Here is a 20,356-nt window from a genome sequence, read left to right on the forward strand (position 1 = left end):
GAGAGAATTATTTATTTCAGCTTTTATTTATTTCATCACTTACCCAGTGGGTCAGAAGTTTACATACACTTTGTTAGTATTTGGTAGCATAGCCTTTAAATTGTTTAACTTGGATCAAATGTTTTAGGTAACCTTCCTCAAGCTTCTCACAGATGGGAATGGGAAGACCCATTTGTGACCAAGCTTTAACTTCTTGGCTGATGTCTTGGGATGTTGCTTCAATATATCCACATAATTTTCCTTCCTCATGATGCCATCTATTTTGTGAAGTACACCAGTCCCTCCTGCAGCAAAGCACCCCCACAACATGATGCTGCCACCCCCATGCTTCAAGGTTGGGATGGTGTTCTTCAGCTTGCAATCCTCATCCTTTTTCCTCCAAACATAACGATGGTCATTATGGCCAAACAGTAAAATTTTTGTTTCATCAGACCGGAGGACATTTCTCCAAAAAGTAAGATATTTGTCCCCATGTGCACTTGCAAACTGTAGTCTGGCTTTTTTATGGTGGTTTTGGAGCAGTGGCTTCTTCCTTGCAGAGCAGCCATTCAGGTTATGTCAATATAGGACTCGTTTTACTGTGGATATAGATACTTGTCTACCTGTTTCCTCCAGCATCTTCACAAGGTCCTTTGCTGTTGTTCTGGGATTGATTCGCACTTTTCGCACCAAACTACGTTCATCTCTAGGAGACAGAATGCGTCTCCTTCCTGAGCGATATGATGGCTGCGTGGTCCCATGGCGTTTATACTTGCATACTATTGTTTGTACAGATGAAAGTGGTACCTTCAGGCATTTGGAAATTGCTCCCAAGGATGAACCAGACTTGTGGAGGTCCACAATTTATTTTCTGAGGTCTTGGCTGATTTCTTTTGATTTTCCCATGATGTCAAGCAAAGAGGCACTGAGTTTGAAGGTCAGCCTTAAAATACATCCATAGGTACACCTCCAATTCAGTACACCTCCTATCAGAAGCTAATTGTCTAAAGGCTTGACATAATTTTCTGGAATTTTCCAAGCTGCTTAAAGGCACAGTTAACTTAGTGTATGTAAACTTCTGACCCACTGGAATTGTGATATAGCCAATTAAAAGTGAAACAATCTGTCTGTAAACAATTAATGGAAAAATTACACATGTCATGCACAAAGTAGATGTCTTAAACGACTTGCCAAAACTATAGTTTGCTAATATTAAATCTGTGGAGTGGTTAAAAACTTAGTTTTAATGACTTCAACCTAAGTGTATGTAAACTTCTGACTTCAACTGTATATACTCCTAAAATATTATTGGTATACTGACCGTCGGGGGAAAATTGCTCCCGCTCACAAATGGTAATGCAGAGGACATCTTGATACACGTCCTTTATGTGGAACTGACAATTAAAGTTCCATTTGGGGTTGATTGTGTCATTGATGGTTCGAGAGGTGTAGCACTGAGAGCCCATGGTCACTTCACAGTATGGATTACTCTTCCCTAAAGAAAGTATAAGTTTTAATCATACTAGAAACGTGAATGGAAAATTTTTATTTATTTATTTTTATCAAAACCACTTACCATTTGGTTTGGAGGACTTTAGCTCCATTGCCTCCAAGATGGTGACAAGCAGACGACCAGTTGAACTTGCCTTCATTGAACGAGCTACACAATTGAGCAGAAAAGACATTAGCCAAACTGTTACAATATTTTTCCACAAATGTTTTAAAACAGCATGTCAAGACACTGTACAAAGTCTCTTCAGGAGTCTAAATCAAGTCCATTAATAAGAAATGAATTAGAATTACATAGGGAAGGTGTCAGTAATATTTAGTGGCAGAAAGGAATTACATAGATAGGCCCTGTCCCGTTTCTTCTTCTCCATCTCTAAGAATTCTTCTGATGCTGCTTTGATCTTCTGAACCCATGCAGTCCTAGCAGGACATCAGACACACGTTAAACATTTTGTTACGTAATGAAACCTGTATTAAACATGTGATGCCTTTTACTTTGTAAAAGTATGGTACATTTAAATATGATGCAATTTCACTTGCAGTGGCATTTCAGCAGCATGAAAAGCTGCTGTTGTGTCCCTTACATTACAATGTGGTGAAAACATTCCATTAATGGTTCAGATAACATCCAGTGTGTCTAGTAAACAGTCCCCTACTGATAAAGTTGATAAAGAACGACAGCTGAAACTGACCTCTCGTTAATGTTCTCAGTTTTGAGGGTGTAGACACGATCTATGTGGGAAATGTGGAAGACGGGCTCATCACTGGACGGGTCGGACGGAAGCTTCACCAGAACTTCATTAAGAAACACAGGCTGGAAACAAAATGCATCATTATAAAATTTCCTATACTGAGCATTTGATAGTTAAAGCAAAGGTTTAACATAACCAGAATTAATACTCTACATACTGTATAAAGAGGTGTGGAACCCTACCGTCTTGTACATCTTGTATTGAGTATTGGACTTGGGGCTGAAGAGCTTGTCTGTTCCTGAGGAGGTGAACTGCCTGACAGCTTGGGTGAACAGCAAAAAGTCATTGAACAGAAAAGCGTACAACTCCTTATTGCTCTTGGTCTTAAACAGCTTCCCACTGTGCAGCAGTTTACGAGGACCCATGCAGTTGGTCAGAGAGTTGAAAGCCAGATTCTAGACAAGTGAAAAAGAGTAATTAGTCTATTTTTACCTTTACAGAATTACCGATATGTGAAGATAAATGCCACTGATGACAAACTGACTGCAATTTCAGCAGAGAACTACATCAGACAATCATTCAAGTACAAAACTTTCCTTTTTGTGTTTTTTTTTTTTTTTTTAAATAAAAGATTCAGCCATCTCTGAATCTAATTTTTTTATATACTGATGAAAGCATATGATTGAACCTGTGAAGCATATTTAGAGCAGTGAATTTCATGAGTGTCACATAAGTCCAGAGACACAGTTCTTACATCAGAGATGCCTTCACACTGCACATGGGATTGGATCCACTCCAGCCTGTCGGAGTTCTCCTTCTCCCTGACACCCTCATTCACCTGAGAACACAGCAACTCTGCTTTCTCCAACGCATCTAGCAGCTGAACATAATCCACATGACTCTCTGGAGTACTTTCCAGGATCTGGACACATGCAGGTTAACCGCACACTAGTAAATGCAAACTTGTAATTCAGAAAGTAAGTCAATCATCCATTTTTTTTTTACAACACTCACATTTTTAATATGAAGAGGGTAGCGGGTGATCCTTTGCATAGGCTTAAGTAAAAAGCTGGACAAAGGCATACCTTTACAGCGGTAGTCTGTGGCAATTTTCTGAAAAGATATTCAGTAGTCAGATTAAAAATGAAGCACAACATTTCGACCAAAAATTGGCATATCCTCTGACATTTTGCTTCCGGAATTCATTCTTTTCAAAGTTATCTAAATTAAGCAACATTTTCAGGATAGAGTCCATTTTAAAGGCACACTTAGAATTATTTTCCAAATAAAAAAAAAAAATAAAAAATAAAAAAAAAGAGTTACCCATTGATAAAATTAACAGTACAGTGTTTAAAATTTAAAATCATGTACACTCACATGAGTGAGTGATGATATTTTGCATGGAAATAGGCTGCCTTATGGGGGCCAACATGTTAAGATGACTTCACCAGCAGAATACTACCGGTTAGGGCTCCAGCATTATTATTTTATTATTTCCCTTGACACTGTAATTGCGATTAAATTTGATTAACAGAATTTACATTAAAATACTTATTTTTGCCTGGGGCATATGCATGCCATATTCTTTAGGCTACACATCTAAAACAAGATGAGAACTGTTTCTGAATTACTTCATTGCTATTATTATGCATTAGTAAATCAAGACAGTGCCTAAGCAGTCTACTTCACATTGGCCCCTTTGACCAAATTAGACACAGAAATTGAATGGCCATGTCTGCTGCAAAAAACATGCAAGAAATGAAAACGTTCGCACATCAGGAGTCGACCTATGGAATGCTGTAACTGACACTTTGCACGATAAGGTAATTGGGACAGCTGTTATGGTCATTTTGATTATATATTTGATTACTTGTTCAGCTCTAGACTTATAGTTGATTATACTTACACTCAGCGAGCACTTTATTAGGAACACCTGTACACCTACATATTCATGCGATTATCTAATCAGCCAATGGTGTGGTAGCAGTGCAATGCGTAACATAATGCAGATATGGGGGAAATGTGTGATCTCAGTGATTTCAGCGACCAGGTTGGGCACTTTATTAGGACCATAGTGTTTCTAATAATAAAGTGCTTGGTAAGTGTATTTTTTTTCTCGGTAACCGGCTGTTATCGTACTTTTTTTTTTATTCACAGAATAAATTAATCATGACTGAATGTAAATAGTGCATTTCCACTGCCATATTGGACAAGGCAAGATAAACAAATTCAGAATTAGTGAGTGCACCTTTAACTTGGGTAGTTTTCTTTTTTGTTACTACCTTTTTAACCATTTTAGTCTTTAGGTCTTTGAACAGGTGTATGTGCTGCTACCTTTAGAAAGGTTTTGAAGTCTGGCTCCTGATCGGTTCTCTGCTGCAACAGTGTGGCGCCGTTCAGCTGGCAGCTACAGAAGCGGATGTAGGCCTGCATGTGTGACAGCTCAGAGGCCAGGATGTCCCCAATCATGTGAACTGGCATGTTCTCTCCCCCTGTCTTCTTTCTTGCCTTCAGGGCTCTGAGAATACACACGTCATCCATGAGTTTGTTGCAGATACACGTGTGTGAGCATTCTTAATTACCTGTGCCCACTGGAAAAAGAAAAGTATTTTCAATGTAAACTTAAGGTACTTCAGCATCTTGGCGTTGCACTGGATAAGTTCCCTCCAGTTGACGAATATCATATTCATTTCAGCGTCAGTGAGACGACCTGACTCAGACATGGGCTTGTGAAAGACCTTAAAGGAGACAACAAGAAAGTAAATCAGAACAAATTATTATTTCATCAAATATGGTCAAAAACAGTTGAATGCGATGAGCTTCAATATCTACTGTTCTGAAATGGACCGTAAATTGCTGACAAATTTACTGTCTCTCCCTCAGCAGGTGTATTTGAAACCCGACCACTGCACTGTTGAATAGTTTGTTGTTGTTGTTGTTGTTGTTTTTTAATCAATGTCAAGGTAATATAAAACAAAAAAAATTGTTATAATTTTACACTAAATAATACAAATAAAATATGTATTGTATAATTATCATTGTTTTATAATTATAATACCTCATTATAATTGAGTTACTACAATAAATATTTGTACTTGTAAAAATTCATTTGTCACACACGTTGAAAATATAAATATACATGCATTACTTTTTAACTTAAAAACATCATTAAAATAAATAAATAAAAAACAAAGATTTACATGGACATTACACTGGGTTCCCACACTCATTTAGAATACTGGATAAGGATTTTAAAAATCATTTTATAGAGATCGCACTCATGAGGAGCAATTTCTAGCCAACCAAATATTTTAGAGTTGAGCATAACTACAGTATAAAAATGTATATTCACAATAGGAACCCCCATGACTTTAAGATTCAACTAATTTCCATGACTTTTCCAGGCATGGAAATCTCTATTTAAAAATGTCCTGATATTTCGAGGTTTTCCATGACCGTGGGAAAACTAATAATATTTGTCAATTACTCAATTAATCTGCTCTTGCTTTGCACTATATTTTTTATTTTTGGGGGGGGGGGGGGGGATTGCAGCACCACTCACATTATTGCATCGTTTACAATGACTTGCTTGTGTTTTTGCTCCTTTGTAAGTTGCTCTGGGTAAAAGCATCTGCTAAATGAATAAATGTATATGTGAAACTGGTGATCTGTGCTTGTGTACCTCCAGGACCAGCTGTAGGTCTTCCATGTATTTCTCCTCTGTCTCAATGAGCTCATGGATGTAACCTTGCCGTTTTCTCTCCTGAGGGCTCAATGAATCCAGAGTGTTTAGGTCGGCACACCCTACAAGAAGACGGTACAGGTGAACTCACTCAGCCACGTGAAGCTCATAAACACAAGAAACCCGCTTTAAACAAACAGATTCATGGCTCAATGAGATCCCTCAGTTTCACACCTGCACTTCTCTGTCCATCAACAATCTTACTCCAAACACACTCAAGCACATTCAAAACCAAGCAGGGCAATGTGTGTTGAGGGCACTCCAAAAACGCTATGACGTGAAGCCTTACCTGCCGATGGCCTGCCCATTTGACCATCCTGGGATCCAGAGTCTTTTGTGGTGTCTTCAACGTCCAGATCCCATAGCCGTAAAAATAGCAGTTTACCCCCAGAATGATCGCTCATTTTCGAGTTGTGCCTCGAAAACTGTGTCCGCTCATTTACTGTGATGTACACTGCAAGCGTGCTAGCAGGATTATTCAATCTGTTATCACCCATAACACGGCAACAGGATAACAGTAACTAGATGACAGTAGATTAGCTAGAATAGACGTTTTATATATGGGACACTACAGTACAACAAATGTTCTACCTTTAACTTAAGTTGTGCAATCATAACAACTATAATTACTTTAATAATAATGATCACAATTTTACAAATCACTATTTTATTGTATCTTATAAAATGTGGAAAATGTTTGCACAGTGGGTTTTGCAATTATGTATCTGAATGTACGTTTTTATATTGTGTTTTAACATTGGCACCGTTGCATTAAAAAAAATTCAAAACTGAGCTGAAGTTTATTTCAAAAGACTTTAATGTCTCGGTTTCTTCCAGCAAATATATAATGAAGGTACAAGATTCAAAGTATTTGAGATATGTTAAGGATTATTAACAACATCTTTATAGATTATTAACAACATCCAACAAAATTATATTAAGGCAAACATTCATCCAAAACTTCAACAACTACTTGCATAGTATCCTATATAATATTAACAAATCTGTTCATACAGAAGGGAGTCATGCAAAAACATGGCATAAAACAAAGTCAATATGTAACAATACCACCTAAGGCAAAAGCTTTGTGTTTAAAATAGCAGCATTTCAGCTTAAGGAAGTCATAAACTATATTTCTAAATACACCAATGGTAAAACAAGCTGTCTGTACTTTTTTTGTTGATGTTACATCAGGGATTTTATTCAATCTGAACCTACTGCACAAAGAAGCTGAACACAATCAAATATAAATGGTAGCAAAAACACCAGATTGTGAGAGTGCGATTAAAAACCATCGAAAGATTTGGGGTGAAACTGCCTCAATATAAATGAAAATCATCTGCTCTTTAAAAGGTCAAAAGTGCTTTTAACTGCCACTTACTTTAAAGCTGCATTATAACCATCATTGCCACAACTTCATGTCTGTAAAGAGAATCAACTTTCTAATTGTGATGGCCTACACTACCTTTCTGAGGCAGTTTCACACTTTAAGCACAAATTAGCACATCCTTTTAAATGACAAAAATGAGGGGCGAGTTTTACTGAAGTCCCATCTTCCCAAAATGACCATATCAAAGATGGATATCCTTAATTAGGCAGCTTTCAGCAAGTGAAACACTAAGACAGGGCCCAAATGGAACACTGCAGAAAGACTCACTATCCCCCTGCAATAATTCGTCAAAGAAGGGAAGTTAACCTAAAAATGAAAGCATGACTTACTACAGTGGAATACAAAAGGATTTGTTAGGCACAATGTTACCATTCACTTACACTGTATGGAAAAAGATGCAATGAAAGTAAATGGTGACTGAGGCTAACATTCTGGCTAACATCAGTAAGCAAGTCATTTGGGTTTGGAACAACATGAGGCTAAGTGAACTATCTCATATATCTAGATTGCCAGTCAACTAAAGGAAAACCTTGTAGTTTAAAACAAATGAAAAACAGCATTAATTGGTAAGGAGTGTTAGAGGAAGGGGATTGGGTAAGTAAATGCTAGTTTCAGCTGTACCACCACCTGTGAGAGGGGGATAGTGGGTCTCTCATGGGTTGAAGGGAAGAGAAACACAAATGTGAGAAAGAGAGCAGAAGGGAAGGTGTGAAAGAAATGAACGTGTGGCTAAATATGGAGGAAGTCAAATATTAGATTATAACCTGATCAACACTGAAAAAAGATGTAAAAAAGGGTTAGGGTTAGGTTAAAACCCATTAAAACCCCCAAAAAAGAAAACCAAAAGGGCACCATAAACCAATACTTAATATTGGTAATTACACTTAAATATTTAAAGCTGGATAAAAAAAAACATGTCTTTAATAATGAAATTGTAATACACTAGGTCATAAATACATAAACCCTTGTCAGATATTACAGTAATTTGACAACAAAAGAATACAAGCCCATAAAAACCTTGTTAAGCACTGTTAAATGCAACAAATGATTTCAAGAATAATGTGAAACTATGTTACCTTTCATAATAAACCAGTCTGTGCATTTTTCATGATTAGAAGCCAAACAAAGACTCTCATATTTGGTGAACCGTACTGTTGCAAAGGCAAATCCAAAACTTGGACAGAAAAATAGCAGAAATAGATACATGTAGGTCTGTTCATGGGGCTTTACTTACACTGTTGACTGGGGTCAGAATCTGAGGTGGTCATTTTCACATAGTTGGTTGGGATCAATCCCGTGACCCCACTGAGTTCTCCTTTCCACCAATCAGGATTACTTTTGTCCAGCACATTGATAACTTGACTCTTGGAGAAGCTCAGCTCATCCTCATTCGCTGCTGTGTAGTCGTATATGGCGATGACTTGGCAGACTAGGGTGAGGAAGGACGGAGAAACCAATGAGGATAGATTAAAAGAGAAATAATAAACCCTGGATGTGTGTTCTGTTTCTTACCGGCCACAGGTGCAGGTGTGGATTTGCCGCTGTTTGAGCCTAAGAGCTTGACGTGTGATGCAGGGAACCAGCCCTTCTGACGCTTCTTCCCCCTTGCCTGAAGACATACACGTAACTAAAACCTTTGGCACTAATTAGGATGACATCATTTTAAAATTCATGTAAATTTATGGGGCTACTGACAAAAGTATTGTAACGGTAGTCCATGCGACTCAAAAGTACGTCACAAGTTTTTTGAGGCATTTGCTCTTGGTGAGAAAGAACCAGAAATGTAAGTCATTTTTCAGTGAAAAGATGCATTTTTGGTGATCTGATCACATGTGGTCAGCCGAGACGCATTCCTGTTTCCACCTGGTATTACCATGCGTCTCCTGTGACCACTTGTGTTTGGATTTCGAGGGTAGGGTCTATGATTTCATGATGACATACATCAATCACAATGTCAGCGTGTTATTGCATAACAATAAACCACAAAAATTCATAGAAGAACAGGCACACTGTTTCTCCCAGATGCAGCTGAAATTTGATCTAAGCACAAATGCAACATTTCGAACAAATTCTCAGTTATTTTTGTGTTAACCTGAGCTTCAAATGTGTGTGCGTCATCTTTGCATCATCTCTGCATGTTGATATCAGACACACCGAAGACATTTCGTGAAGTTCTCGTGCTTGTATCTATCTGCATTTGCTTTTTCAAAAAAAACAAAAAAAACAACAAAAAAAAATTCTCAGGACATCTCTTGGTCGACTTGCAATTTCATATAGAGGGCCGTCTCTTTGGAACTGTTTGCCTCTGTACTTAAAGAATTTAAATTCACCATTTGTTAAAAAAAAAATGCTAAAAATCTTTCTTGTTTTGCAATAACTCTTCATCAATATCAAAGCTAAATTCTTTGTTTGGTTGGTATGATTCTTTTTATTTCTTTCCTTATTCCCTTTAACTTTTCTTGTTTTCTTTTATCTTTTATTGTTCCTTAATGTCTTTATAAAAAATAAGAATTTAACTGATTTCATTCAAACTTTGATTTGTGGGAAAGTACTTTGTATAAGCCCTTTTGGGCTTTTATTATTATCATTTTTTTTTTTTACTTTCCCAGCACTAATATTGTTTTAGGTTTGTATTTTCTTTAAATCTGCTTCCATTTAATTTTTGTGTGCAAAAAAAAAAAAAAAAAAAAAAAAAACAACACCTTTCCAATCAGACGGTTATTTCCCTTTAAAGCCACACAATACATGGCAATGTTTGTACTAAGAGAAGCTCGTTAACAAAAACCATGCAAGTTCTTGCGTGAACACGAATCGCATGGATAATCATAGGATGTTTTTGAGTCTTTTTTAAGCTTTAAAATGAGTCTGTCCCTATCAGCTGGTATTGTATTGAAAAAACAGACTGGAATATTCATTCAAATGAAGAAAGAAAGTCATATGGGTTTGGAATGACATGAAGGTCATTTAACTGCACACTTACCTGAAGTTCACCAAGCCACCAGCCAGAGGGGTTCTTGTTGAGGATGAGGATGAGTTGGCCTGGGGCGAGATTCAACTGCTCTGCGCCGGCAGCTGTATACGCAGTGCTCACCTGGGCCACTTCTTCAAACAAGATAGCATGCGTATTATATGAAACTTGACATCGGGGTTGAGATATTAGTAATGAAATGCATGCAAACTGAAGTTATGTATTATTAAAATGATTTAATTATGTCACAGAGCTTCATGACACTGTTCCTTACCTGGCTTCTTCCCAGGCGTTCCAGGTTTGCCAGAGAGACTTGAAGTCTAATGAGAAAGCATACAATTTCTAATCTCACAAATGAAAACAACAGACAATATATACGTGTCTGTATCCATTAATATAATATATTTATGAATTGTAATATTTATTACATCAGTCTCCTTTGACTTGACATAATTGGAGGGGAAGACTCCTGATCTGTCTCCTATGCTGCCTCTCCACCACTCCCCCTCTCTCTCCGTCACCAGGATGGTGTCTCCCTCAGTGAAGGTCAGGTCTCCAGGCTCTGGGCTCTCATAAGTGTAGAGTGCCACATACTCTGGTGAACGAGACACATTAAGGAGGTATTAACTGAAGGACGATTCTGATGTCCAGAGATTATTCTGTGAGTTACAACACTAACAAACAGTTGATTTCCCAAAGATACAGGAAAAGCATGGTTAGCCATGAGGAAGACAATTTTAAATGCACATTTTAAACCTGAAGTATGTAATTTCAATAATTCCGAAGGGAATTGCAAAAATAAACAATGTTTCAAAGCAGCTTTCCGAATACGCCCCTCATCTGCTGTTGTACGAACTGCCAGATAGTCCTGCCCCAACTCATGCCATTGGTTGAGCAATGTTGTTGGAGCGGGTCTAAATGGGTCACTCTAAACAAACCCAGGAATTTTAAAGTGAAACAGAGACAAAGCGTTAACAGTTTTTGAGAAAATGATCCTCTGATTGACATACTTGTAATTGTTTCTGCATATTAATCTGGGATAGAAGGAAGTATTTTAACACTGAAAAAGTTACATACTTCAGCTTTAAGCAATTATAAAAAGAACACAAAAGTCTCTCAAATGTTGTTCAGATGCAGTATTACATCAAAGATATAATTTCCTAAATGTAAAGGGAATTTGTGTTTTAATTTTAAGTTTCCTGGTTTAAAAAAAAAAAAAAAAAAAAAAGAGGATCCATTTTCTCTTACCTTCATAGTTGGATCCATCTGTTGCTGAATCAGATCCATCAGCAGAACTACGGGGGGGAAAAAGAAACATGTCAAGCATCAAAACAAGATGACTGAATAATGTAATGTTTCCAACAAAAAAAGATATTGTAGCAAATTTACAGCCAGTGCAACAATGGCTTCAGAATAAGAAAACAGCAGTTAAAAGACAACAAATAAAGCAGCTGTGCCAAATTATAATGAAAATCCTGAACAGAGAAGGTAAAGCAACATCTGAATTAGTAATAATAATAATGTTTATTTTATATAGCTCCTTTCTTCAAACTCAAGGTAGCTTTACAGGAGTCTGATGTCTTTTGGGGAATGCAGGCACCTTGACGTTTTAGTATGCAAAGAATCACTTGTTTTAGTTTGAAAATACCATTTCACATTGATACTTTCCACAGACAAAGTGCATGTAACACACACAGCTCCAAACTATAATTATTAAGTCACAGCAAAAAAAGTTTCTCAGGCACTTGTGTTTTTTCTCTACTGCATGGAGTGTGCATTTACTATGCTTTTGTGTCACTGCTTCTCAGCGCTGTGACATAGGTTTTGGGGAACCACCCCCGAACCCCATTGAGTTCTCCCAGCCACCAGTTCTCCTGCTGCTCCACAACTGTGATGACATCATCTTTGGAGAAGTTGAGATGATTGTTTGTCTTTGCAGTCCAAGAGCACAAAGCTTGCGCTTGCACATTCCCCACCACCTGAAACATACAGCAACATTGTTGCATTTAAATACAAGGAATAACTTACTACATGGTTATTAAAAGCCCAAGCTCTTTAGGAATCTTGCATACCTGATTATGGTTGGAAGAGGTGGAGCTTGTGGTATGAGTGGGGGTGAAGGCAGAGCTCAGTCGTGATCCACTTGGCACAGAGGCTTCACTCAGTTTGCTGGTGAAGAAGCGTTTTTAAGAATATTCCACATATTCTACTGTCATGCAGGACAAAGATCTTAAAATGATACAATGCATCTCTATGAACTTTTCTACCTGTTCACTCAAAGTCTGGAATAACGTAATATAATTTTTAGTTTATCATCACTATCCAATCTATATGCTAGTGTACTCCTAACAGTGGACAAAATAAACCCTCAGCTGATACATACAGTAGTTTTAAAATCTATCTTCCAAAAAAAAAAAAAAAGACCAAACATAGACTTTTCATGAGATCATTAATTGTTCAGCTGGTGAAAAATACATTTAGTCATCCGAACAACATCAGATTTAGTATAAATAATTTTGATGTTAAAATTGTTTGTGAGTATTTTGTATTTTAGTGTTGTTTAGTTGTATTAGACTTTGTGTGTGAACAGGGCTTTCACCAAGAACATGTCACTTATTTCCTACGAGAGAAAACCTTTGTAGCGGTAACGATTACAGTAGGTGATAATTGTAGGTGCCGTGTTCTGGGTTTGAGAGGACACAGGCAGTCTGTAGCTGTGAATGTTCTCTTTGAGGGTTCTGTAGCCACATGCACTTTGTCTGCGAGTGTTCATTAAGGAAATGTGTGTAAAAAATATTGTGAAACAGGTGTGAATGAAAAATTTGAATTCAGTTTGGTGACTGCACCTGGTCGAGATGGAGACCTGTGGCTTTAGGGCTTGTTTGGCTGTAGGCACAACCTCAGATTTGGCCTGCTTCTCTACATAGCTCTCAGGTAACCAGCCCATCTTCCCCTGCCGACAGCCATACAGCCAGCCCTGCTCTCTCTCCATGCTCTCATCCACCTAAACAAACACACATCCAGCTGAGCAAACTACAAAAAGTACAGTGTGAAAAATGGAGCCATATCACAACATGTTCTTAATAGACCCACACAAGCACATCTAACATGTTACATTCCCACTGATGTTGACAGGGCAGGAAAGTTTGGCTGTTAAGCAAATGCTATAACTCCATATATATATATATATATATATATATATATATATATATATATATAAAAAAATAAAAAAAAAAAAAGAAAAAGGGGTGAATCTCATGAAAGAAGCAAAAGACAAACTATTCTGCACTGTGTGCTCTAAATCCTTGTGGTGACAAAGCGACTCGCCTCAATCCGGGTGGCGGAGGACGAATCTCAGTTGCCTCCACGTCTGAGACCGTCAATCCGTGCATCTTATCACGTGGCTGGTTGAGCGCGTTACTGTGGAGACGTAGCACGTGTGGAGGCTTCAGGCTATTCTCCACAGCATCCATGCACAACTCACCACGCGCCCCACCGAGAGCGAGAACCACACATTATAGCGACCACGAGGAGGTTACCCCATGTGACTCTACCCTACCTAGCAACTGGGCCAATTCGGTTGCTTAGGAGACCTGGCTGGAGTCACTCAGCATGCCCTGGATTCGAACTCGCGACTCCAGGGGTGGTAGTCAGCGCCAATACTCGCTGAGCTACCCAGGCCCCTATTATGGGCATTCTTGGATTTAATCCAAACAGTTTTTGCGCACTTTTGCACACTGGACTGTGACCGGGCAGTGGACAGCGACTCAGTGGACATTGACTTGCGCACTCTCTGTCGGCTGAACACAGCTGTATGCTTGTGCTTGCTGTTTGATATCGCACCATTTATCCATGAGCCACGCCGTGAGAGCTGCATTTAGTAGCGGTTTATTTCTTCACTCCACCAACAGGGACCTCTTGTTTGGACATTTTCTCTTTACACCTGCACTAATTTTGTTCAGTCTATCTGGAGGATCGGACTCCTTCTGAAGAAAACCATCACCACCTCTGGACTGTACTCTTGACTTGTGCTCTGTTTTCATTTGATGTAAGAATATTGTGTTTGTTGTTTTATTGTTTGGTTGGTTGGTGTTGGTTGGTTTGCTTGTCTTGTTTACCCTCGCGCGACCCCGCGTCCACGTGCTTGGACGTTGTATTTTGGCTTTGCTATATGCAACACATAATTTAAATACATTTAATCTGACTGAATACAGTTCACAAGACTCTAAACCAGGGGTGGGCAATTATTTTGGTTAATTACTGAGAAGGTTTGCTCACAAACCTAGCACCAAACAGCACAAGCAGCCTCAAGAATGGACATGGAGTGTCGCTAAGTTTGTTCAAAGGGGAATGCGAGAGCTTGAAAGAGCACACTTGCTTGCATGGTTGCCAGATTGCACAAAATAAGTATAACATTCTTTAATTAGCAAAAACTTACTGAGTGCACCTTTAAAAAAGCTTCATTATCTCTTAGCAAAATACATTGTCTTTTTATTTCTTGATTTTGGGGTTAAAAATGACCTGGACATGCTATTGACAGGGTTTTTTTTTTTTTTTTTTAGATCCACCAAAAAACTGACCTCAATCAAGTCATCAGCTTCAAAGGAGAGCTCATCTTCGTTTCTGGCTGTGAATGGATAGAGGGCTTTAAATGTGGTAAGTGCTGCTGATCTTCTATGCTGTGTACCAAGTGGCTGCCTGTTTCCTGAAATCACAAGCACAATCAGGTAAACAGCAAGAAAATTCCAATCATATCAGAGATGACTGGACAAGCCATGCCAGCTCATTTAAAAAGAAAATCTTAGCAAACTTTTCTTTCTTTACCTTTCCTCTCCTCCAGGCCGCGCAGAAGAGCAGCAACAATGTCTGATTTTACAGTGTTCTTCTTGTTCTGTTGATCGTCTTTGAGACTCGCGGCTGCGGCCTCCACCTCCAGCTGTTTCCTCTTCCTCTCCTCATCCTGTTTCCTTTGCTCCTCCACCCGACGCCTTCTTTCCACCTCTTCCTGCCTTTTCCTCTCCTCCTCCTTTCTCTTTCTCTCCTCCTCTAGTCTCTTCGTCTCCTCAGCGTCTCTCTTGGCTGCCTCCTGGGCACGTTGTCGCCTAATTTCCTCCTCCTCCCGCTCCCTTCTCCTCTCCTCTTCTCGTCTATCCTCCTCTTTCCTCTTCCGCTCCTCCTCTGCTCTTCTCCGCTCCTCACGCTTCCTCTCCTCCTCTAATCTCATCTCCTCCTGTCGCCTTCTCTCCTCCTCCAGTTTTCTCCTTTCCTCCTCCAATTTCCTCCTCTCTTCTTCCAGTTTTCTCCTCTCTTCATCTCGTCGTCTGCGTTCCTCCTCCTCCTCCTGCCTTCTTTTCTCCTCAAGTCTCCTTCTCTCTTGCTCTCTCTTTTCTTCATCCTCTCGCCTTCTCCGCTCCTCCTCCTCTCTGCGTTTCCTCTCCTCCTCCTCTCGGGCTTTGCACTCTCGCTCCGCTTGTTCTTTAGCAGCCAGTAAACGACCTTGTCTCTCCCTCTCCTCCTCCTCACGAAGTTTGGCCTCTCTCTCCTCCTGTATTTTCCTCTGTTTCTCCTCTTCATCTCGCCGCAGTTTCTCCTGCCACTGCCGTTCCTTCTCCAGTTTGATTCGCCTGAATTGGGAAACAATCAGCAATGAAAACTTGTCTAAGGAGACTTTAGCGCATGGAATTCAACAGAAGTAGCTTTTACAGGAACATTATCTCCCAATCACCACTGCTAATATACTGTACACTCAATGCTCTTTTCCATTTGTAAATATGCTTATACTGCCCCCAGATTCATTTAATTGGTCTATTTTTTAAACAGATATTGATTCGCTGAGCAGCATGACAAAAGTGTAACTATTTGTAACTTAACATCGCATCTTAAAAATGCAACGCTCAGGTGCTTAATGCTGAAAAACAGTGAGAAACACCATAATGGCCAAAGGTATCCTGCATGCTTTTGAAGTACTGCATTGCATTTGTGAGTATCTCGTAAATAAGAATTTCTTACTTCTGCTCTTCCTCTTCTCTCCTCTTCTTTTCCAGTTTCTCCTGCTTGTGTTTCTTTAGCTCTCGAATTTTGTCTTCCTTAATGGTGCAGAGTTTTTCCAAAGTAGACTGTTGCATCCTCTGGCTCTCTCTGAGATCCTGATAAACAAACCAAAAGATTACGATCAACACACTGAACTCAGGATATCCTAAATTCAAACACAATGTTCTGTAACTCATGCAACTGAGACCCAAAAAGACCTTCAAGGAATATTCATAGTTGTTTTGCTGCTGTTTACCAGACAATAATTTTCGACTCATCCCTCAATTTGTAGAAATGACTGTTAAATCAATTTTACAATGGAAGCTGAGCAGCAGGCAAGTGGGCAGTGCTGCGAATAACTGTTGAAAATATCAAACTGTCATTTGTATACCATATAAATGAGTAGAGATGCTGGCACACTGCTAAACGTTCCAATTTATTGACAACGTTTCGACCCAATCTGGGTCTTCGTCAGGTCAAACACACTGATTATCTAAATATAATCAATTAAAAAATATAATCAGAAAAAAATTATCAGTGTGTTTGACCTGACGAAAATCCAATTTGGGTCAAAACGTTGTCAGTCAATTGGAACATTTACAGTGTGCCAGCGTCTCTACTCATTATTATGAACTTCAACTTGTAGCTGTGCATCTGCATTCTTTTTAGATGTGTGTATACTACCTCTAAACTAAGAATACCATAACACATGTTGGCATGAAACTGTTGTGTTCACCTAACAACCATGCCTGAGAAAAGTTATAAATAATTATAATGTCACATGAAAGGAACATGGAAAGGATTGTCCGTAAAGCAATGCCTACATGCAGCAAACTCCATCACATTGAATTGCGTCATTAAAGTACAAATATTCCCACTGTAAAAGGATCATTTAAAATAATTCATGCAAAGGCTATCAAAAAAATATAGACTTCACATTTCTGCTTTTAAACTGCCTGACACACCTGCTAGGCTTCCATTATAAATGTATTTCTGTAAACTAATTTCCTGACTGTTCTTACCAACCGAGGGATAAGATCAACAACTTGCCACAGATGTGGTACATAAGGCTCAAAATAACATGAAATTTTCTTTAAATCCACACTTAATTATTTGTGTAGTAAAGAACCGTTAGTAGTGAAATGAGATTAAAGCTGAGAGAGTGAGAACGAACAAGGAGGAGGGAAAAAGAGATATGCAACCTTCAGAAGGTAGAAGAGATTGCTGAGGCAACTCAGTAAAGAGAGCAGGCCTTTAAGCATGCAGTCATCCATTTCCTCAAACTGCAGCGAAAGCCAGGGAGAGACAGACAAGTAGACAGACAGACAGAAAAGCTCTACAGCTAGTGATAAAGACACAGGGACAAAAGCATAAGGGTTATTCGCATTAGTGTTATCAGTAGCAATCAATACGCTGTTAGCACTAATTGGTTAAGACAAAGATATGCTACAAAAGAAATGCTGTGAAATAATCTAAAATGCTTTATTTTCATATCACTTAGTTCAAATATCCTGTGGTTAAATATGTGTCTTGCAAAGACTAACTAGTCTAGCTGAAAATGCATCATTTTTGATTGGTGTGCATGAATTTATTAGTGATGGTTCAATGATATTAATGCTTTACCTGGATTTCTTTCTTATATTGGTCCATGTCTGCTAGTTTCGCTGCAGTCTCGGTCTCTAAAGCATTTAGCTGTTCTTTAAGCTTTCGACAGGCAAGATCCTTCTCTTCCACATTCCTCTGTAAAGTGGTTACTGTCGCAGCTACCCCAGGAAAAATCAGCAAAAACATCCCCTTGCTCATGCATTCATAATAAAGATTATGATGTTTATTTTTTCACAATACATCCAAAGCACATCATGCATGCATTAAGTATTTTTTCCCCCACAAATTCAGATGCTTAATTATCATAAATGAATAAATCTTTAGCAAAGCAATGCATGAACAGGCACTAAGGACAATTAAACGATTGGTATCTTACAAGGGAGGTTGTTCAGAGTCAGATTGCTGAGTCTCTCATTGAGTTTGGCCTGCTCTGTGGTTGACTGTCCCAACTTTCTCTTAAACTCCTGCAAAAGCCAAATACATAAAAATATTTTTGTGTTGCTGGATACAGTGATCACATCTATGTTCTTGTTAGGGAGGGCTCGCTAAATGTAAAATTCAGTTTTATTCCTCAAGGCTAAACAGAAGATTACTTGCTTAAATTTTCAGTCTCTAATTTTTCTTTGTGAAGTATGTGTGTGTAGTTAAGGACATGACGGCCAGACCTCTAACTGCTTCTGCAGTGAGTTGATTACTGTGATGCAGGTGTCTCTTTTCTGGTTGATCATTTCCAGGTCATTTTTATGGATTCTTTTTTTGCCTTGAGCATCTCGGAGCTTGTCAGAGATTTGTTTCTGCTTGTTCCCCTAAAAGACAGAGAGATAAAACAGCTATCAATCATTCTGTCCATAAAACAGTGAAAGTTAATTCTTTAGTTATATGGTACATAGTAGAAATATGTTTTTCAGTAGTTAAATTGTTATACTGTAACATTTTGTACTATATTTAGTACTAAATGTGTTGAAAATGGCAGATCAATTCAAATTAAGTTGAATATTATTAAGAAAAATCTTTTATAATGGATATTATGAAGAAAAACTCTTGCACAGTTAAATCTGTAAAGTGCTTAACATTGGTTTCACACAAATTACACATTTATTCTAGATTTTGTAAACAAATATTCTGAACTGGAAAATGTGATGAGTCTATATGGCAATCTAATGGTTAAAAATATTATGCCATCTTCCCTAAAGCCTCACCACAGCTTCCAATTCCATCTCCAGACTTCTCTTCTTAGCTCGGAGCTTGATAATCTCCTCCTGCTCATCACTCTTCTGGTTCTGAAGCTCTTGTTTTCTCCTCCTCTCCCATTCAAGCTGCTGCTGGCGCTCCAGCTCCTTCTTGGCTGTCTGTGAGGAGCATTATAGCAATCAATGGTTAGTACAGTTAGCAATGGTAAGCCTTCATGCTTTTTTTAAACACATGTATTTTTCAGCTTTACTTTTTTGTCTTTCTTCTTACTATTTTTATAAGTAATAGTAGCAGTTTAAATACTATTATTTTGAAGTAGCACAGTACAACTCGAGATTGTTAATTGCAGAATTGTAGGTCTCAAAAGTTGTGGTCAAACACAAAAGGGTTTTTTAATGGCCGATGCAGATACCCTCAAAGCAGTGTGGTCGAATGCTAATGTAATGGTAATACATTTAATACAATTTCTAAAATATACAATTCTTGACTTCCAAGCAGGCACAGTTATCAGGTAAGAAACAGTTATCACTGTTAAAAAAGGTAATATTTTGGCCAATTACTCACCCTGGCAAAAATAAACCATGCTATCGCCAGTTTTAAGATCACCACAAAACATTTGGGGAAATATGACATTTTGGCTGGAATGTAATAAATTATCACAGGGTCATCCTCATCAACGTTTGTTGACATCCTCACCTCTTTTCTCTCCAACTCTCGGAGTCTCTCCTCCTCTCTCTGTCTCTCCAGCTCTCTCTGTCGCTCTAGTCTCTGCTCCTCCTCTCGCTTTCTCTTCAGCTCCAGCTCTCGTGCCTCCCTCTCTCTCCTCTCCTGCTCCTCTCTGGCCTTCTGTGACCTCCTCTCCTCCTCCCTACGCTGCTGCTCCTGCAGGGCCTGTCGACGCTTCTCCAGCTCAGCATTTCCCAGCTCCATATTCTGCTTAAACCTATCCTCAAAAGTCACTGGATAGACAGACACATATTCAAAGCAACAATTTTAGAGATACACAACCAATCAAAAGTTTGGGTACACCGACACATTAATATTATTACTAACTTACACATTTTAGAATAACAGTAAAGTCATAAAAACTATGAAATAAGACAAACGAAAATATGTGAATTACATAGTGAAGAAAAATAGTAAACAAATCAAAACTCTCTACTATTCTTTAAAGTAGACACTTTTTGCCTAGATTACAACCATGTTCTCCCAACTAATTTCATGAGGTACTAACCCAGAATGCTTTTTAA

At 38.5% G+C, this 20,356-nt stretch overlaps 1 protein-coding gene across 2 annotated transcripts in view; it reads right to left on the reverse strand.

The window, feature by feature from the left end:
• The window catches only part of LOC127411033 (intersectin-2-like), a 47,625-nt gene that overhangs the window by 4,061 nt on the left and 23,208 nt on the right, over nt 1–20,356 (reverse strand). Inside the window, exons 12-38 of one of the 2 annotated variants that reach the window (XM_051646352.1) lie at nt 19,803–20,065; nt 19,115–19,264; nt 18,581–18,721; nt 18,292–18,379; nt 17,934–18,073; nt 16,290–16,426; nt 15,105–15,904; nt 14,861–14,985; nt 13,127–13,284; nt 12,353–12,449; nt 12,063–12,259; nt 11,529–11,575; nt 10,709–10,875; nt 10,555–10,600; nt 10,293–10,414; nt 8,825–8,921; nt 8,547–8,741; nt 5,863–5,984; nt 4,812–4,918; nt 4,515–4,698; nt 3,195–3,293; nt 2,935–3,102; nt 2,423–2,635; nt 2,181–2,302; nt 1,826–1,908; nt 1,556–1,639; nt 1,301–1,474 (exon numbers count right to left, since the gene is read on the reverse strand). In XM_051646352.1, the coding sequence (XP_051502312.1) occupies nt 1,301–1,474; nt 1,556–1,639; nt 1,826–1,908; nt 2,181–2,302; nt 2,423–2,635; nt 2,935–3,102; nt 3,195–3,293; nt 4,515–4,698; nt 4,812–4,918; nt 5,863–5,984; nt 8,547–8,741; nt 8,825–8,921; nt 10,293–10,414; nt 10,555–10,600; nt 10,709–10,875; nt 11,529–11,575; nt 12,063–12,259; nt 12,353–12,449; nt 13,127–13,284; nt 14,861–14,985; nt 15,105–15,904; nt 16,290–16,426; nt 17,934–18,073; nt 18,292–18,379; nt 18,581–18,721; nt 19,115–19,264; nt 19,803–20,065 (4,326 nt within the window). The remainder of the gene's footprint in view (nt 1–1,300; nt 1,475–1,555; nt 1,640–1,825; nt 1,909–2,180; nt 2,303–2,422; nt 2,636–2,934; nt 3,103–3,194; nt 3,294–4,514; nt 4,699–4,811; nt 4,919–5,862; nt 5,985–8,546; nt 8,742–8,824; nt 8,922–10,292; nt 10,415–10,554; nt 10,601–10,708; nt 10,876–11,528; nt 11,576–12,062; nt 12,260–12,352; nt 12,450–13,126; nt 13,285–14,860; nt 14,986–15,104; nt 15,905–16,289; nt 16,427–17,933; nt 18,074–18,291; nt 18,380–18,580; nt 18,722–19,114; nt 19,265–19,802; nt 20,066–20,356) is intronic. The other variant, XM_051646353.1, reaches the window with a different exon arrangement.

This window comes from Myxocyprinus asiaticus, chromosome 20, assembly GCF_019703515.2.
Source record: "Myxocyprinus asiaticus isolate MX2 ecotype Aquarium Trade chromosome 20, UBuf_Myxa_2, whole genome shotgun sequence".
Taxonomy (NCBI): domain Eukaryota; kingdom Metazoa; phylum Chordata; class Actinopteri; order Cypriniformes; family Catostomidae; genus Myxocyprinus; species Myxocyprinus asiaticus.